Raw genomic sequence first — 3522 nt, 5'->3', positions numbered from 1 at the left:
GAGCAATCACTTCCTTCGACCAGTCACCACTCGGCGTCGCTGTCTGTCTCCCACTCTCCCAACTGGCCTACTGCATGTTCGGTTGAAGCCTTGAAGGTGCCTTCGAGCTCTGAGAGAAAGCCTTCGACTTTGAGTTCAAGGTAATTTTTATTTTAGTTATGAACTTATGATTGTTTGATTGAATCACTGAATAACTATTGCATGATGAACTCTGAGTCTCTGATACTGTGATGAACTCTGATACTGTGAACTCTGTTCATTGAGTAGCTCTTTGATTTTGTGAAATGATGAACTATTGAACTCTGAAACTGTGAACTCTGATTGATCCTGCTTAACTGAACTGGATTTTGTGACATGATAAACTAATATGATGAACTGCTAAACTGTGAACTCTTTGATTGAGTAGCTCTTTGATTTTGCTTTGTTTACTGAACTGAATTTTGTTGTTTGTTAAATAATTGTGAATAATTTTGAATAATTTTGGATGTTGTTTGTTATGAACTTGAGAGTTGAGATTATTGGGTTGGATTTCTGGTAATGTTTAGGTATGGATGAAAGTATCAACCAAGAACTACCTAGGAATAATAATGCTGAAAATAATTCTGCTTCGAATGAACGTTCTCTTCCTCCCGCGACTAACGAAAGTCAGTCACAAACTTCTAGTGTTCGGGGGAAAGCTAATCCTGCTTGGAGATACGTTGCTTTACAAAATATAAATGGAAAACCGCATTACCAATGCTTATTTTGTCTGAGTACTTTTGGGGACGGGGGAATTAATAGAATGAAAAAGCATTTGGCGAAGATAGGTGGAGACATTAAGAAGTGTTTTAAGGTCCCGTATGATGTAGAAAAACAAATGGAAGGTTTATTGAAAGAGATTCAGAAAAGTAAAACTAGTAAAAGGAAAGTAAGTTTCAACGAAGAGTGTACCGATGAGTGTGAGGATGCAATTGATGAAGCAATAGCGCAAGAAGAACAACAAACTCCGAGTCAGTTACCAACTAAGGAGGTTATTGGAGGCGATCCAAAAAAGAAAGCAAAAACCATTATTCCTCCTATGTTTGCACCAAGAACAACTCCGGAAGTCAACCAAGTCTGAAAAGCGTGTTTCAAAACAAAGAGGCACTTCATGAAGTTGATAAGCGAGTGGCTAGATGGCTTTTGGATTGTAGGATTCCTTTCAATGCGGTTATGTCACCCTTTTTTCAAGATATGTTGGATGGTGTAGCTGGCTTTGGGCCTGGTTATAAAGGTCCTTCTTATGACTCTTTGAGGGTTAACTTATTAGCCGATCTCAAAAGGGAGTGTCAAATGGTTGTTGATAGCTATAGTTCTGCTTGGAAAGAAACTGGATGTACTCTCATGGCTGATGGTTGGACAGATCAAAGGCAAAGAACATTGATTAATTTTTTGGTTTATTGTTCGAAAGGGTTGTGCTTTGTGAAATCTGTAGATGCCTCAAGTATGGTTAAAAATGCTTCAAGCTTGTGTAACTTGTTTTCAGAGGTGATTGAATGGATTGGACTTGATAATATTGTTCATGTAGTGACTGATAATGCTGCGAATTAAATTGCTGCTGGTAGGCTTATTAATAAGAAATTTGAAAATATTCACTGGTCACCTTGTGCTGCTCATTGCTTGAATCTTATTCTAAAAGATATAAGCAGCATGCCACATATTTCTAGCCTTGCAACACGTGCTTCAAAGATTACCGTGTTTGTGTATAATCATACGGTGTTCTTGTCCTGGCTAAGACAAAGAACTTATTGAAGGGAGATTGTTCGTCCAGGTGCAAGTCGTTTTGCCACTGTCTTCCTCACATTGATGAGTATATTTGAGCGCAAATCGGATTTACAAGTATTGGTTATTTATACACACTTTACCGGACATAAATTAGGAAAGAGTGCTAATGGTAGAGCTGTGAGTGCAATTATCCTAGACAATAAATTTTGGGATGATTGTTTTACTGCATGCCAAATTGAGTCCGTTGATTAAATTGCTGAGGTTGGTAGATGCCGATGATAAACCATCATTGGGGATTGTTTATGAAGGTATGCTGAGGTTAGAAAATGGAATCAAAGAAATGTTCAAGCAAAGGAAGACTGCATATCAACCATATACAGAGATTATCAACTCAAGATGGGACAAACACTTGAAAAAAAGTCTTCACGCAACAGCTTATTTCTTGGATCCTGCTTGCTTTTTTTCTGAAAATTATAGAGAAGCACCTGATGTCATGCGAGCTTTACTTGATCTTGTTACGTTGCATTGGAAGGTTAATAATTTAGATTCAGTTGAGGCAATGAAAGAAATACACTTATATAGAGATCGAAAGGAAAGCTTTGATAGGCTTGAAGCTGTTCCAGCTGCAAAAAGACTTCAACCTGGTAATAATATCTGTTTGATAATAAGCTTTAGTTATTTACTTATTTTATGTTTTGGTTTTCTTAATTTGATAACTAATACTTGAGATATGGGATTGTAACTTGTAGATGAATGGTGGAGGTTGTTTGGTAGTTCTGCTCCATGTTTACAAAACATGGTAGTTTGCATTTTTAGCCAAGCATCTACTTCTTCAGGGTGTGAAAGAAATTGGAGTCTTTTTGATCAAATTCATACAACAAGAAGGAATAGATTGGAGCATGATAGACTAAGTGATATTGTGTATGTTACATATAATTTGCGTCTTAAATCCAGGTAATATATATTTCTTCCTTTCATTCCATATCATTAGATTTTATATAGTTAATATACTAGGCTTATCATATATTGTATTTAATTTGTTAGGAAGGAAAGAAAAAAAAGAAAGCTAAAGTTGCAATATGATCCAATCGATATTGAAAAGATTGATATGGTTGATTTTGGGTGACGGAAGAGGTTGTTGAAAAAGAGCCTGATCTTCCAAGTAATATTGAAGACTTGCTTGGTGAGTATTATAGTTTATTGATCAGACAATAAATTACAATAGCTTTGATCTTTAATTTATTGATAATGTGTTATATTTTGTTAGATGAGATTGATGATGATTTAGATCAAGGTGGTGGTGGTGGTAGTAGTAGTACATTTTATGCTGCACCACTTGCTTTTTCTGGTCCAAGTAGTGGAAATGAAGGTGATGATATCAATGACGCATATCTGTAGCAAGTTATGGAGGATTTTGATGATTGATGACAAACTTGGATTATTTTGATGTTGCTATGTTATGTTTGATTGGTTGTTTTGTTTTTTCACTTTTGAATTTGTATTTGAATGAGATTATAACATTCTGGTTTATGTAGTACTTTTAATTTGAATGATATTTTAAAGTTTACATTATACTATAATTATATTTTCATGTGTTTATTTATATTTTATTTATTATTTTATTATAAAACAGTTTTTTCGGTTCAACCACGGTCGAACCGGTTGAACCTATGAACCAGTGAACCTGTAGCTAGAGCGGTTCGATGACTGGTTCGATTTTCAGAACCTTGGTAATAAAGGATAATCAAAATTAACATTTTTAAGGCCTAGGAAACATGT

The 3522-nt window shown here is 35.3% G+C and overlaps 1 protein-coding gene across 1 annotated transcript; it reads left to right on the top strand.

Moving 5' to 3' along the window:
• The first annotated feature begins 547 nt into the window (after window positions 1–547).
• On the top strand, window positions 548–1569 carry LOC112778366 (uncharacterized). Its single transcript, XM_025822691.1, has 2 exons — window positions 548–1059; window positions 1173–1569. The coding sequence occupies exons 1-2, from the start codon at window positions 548–550 to the stop codon at window positions 1567–1569; spliced, it is 909 nt and encodes a 302-aa protein (XP_025678476.1).
• The last annotated feature ends 1953 nt before the right edge of the window (window positions 1570–3522 follow it).

The sequence above is a fragment of the Arachis hypogaea genome, chromosome 19 (genome assembly GCF_003086295.3).
Source record: "Arachis hypogaea cultivar Tifrunner chromosome 19, arahy.Tifrunner.gnm2.J5K5, whole genome shotgun sequence".
Classification (NCBI taxonomy): Eukaryota; Viridiplantae; Streptophyta; class Magnoliopsida; order Fabales; family Fabaceae; genus Arachis; species Arachis hypogaea.
Note: the sequence above shows the minus strand (reverse complement) of the source record. Positions and strands in the feature narration are given on the sequence as shown.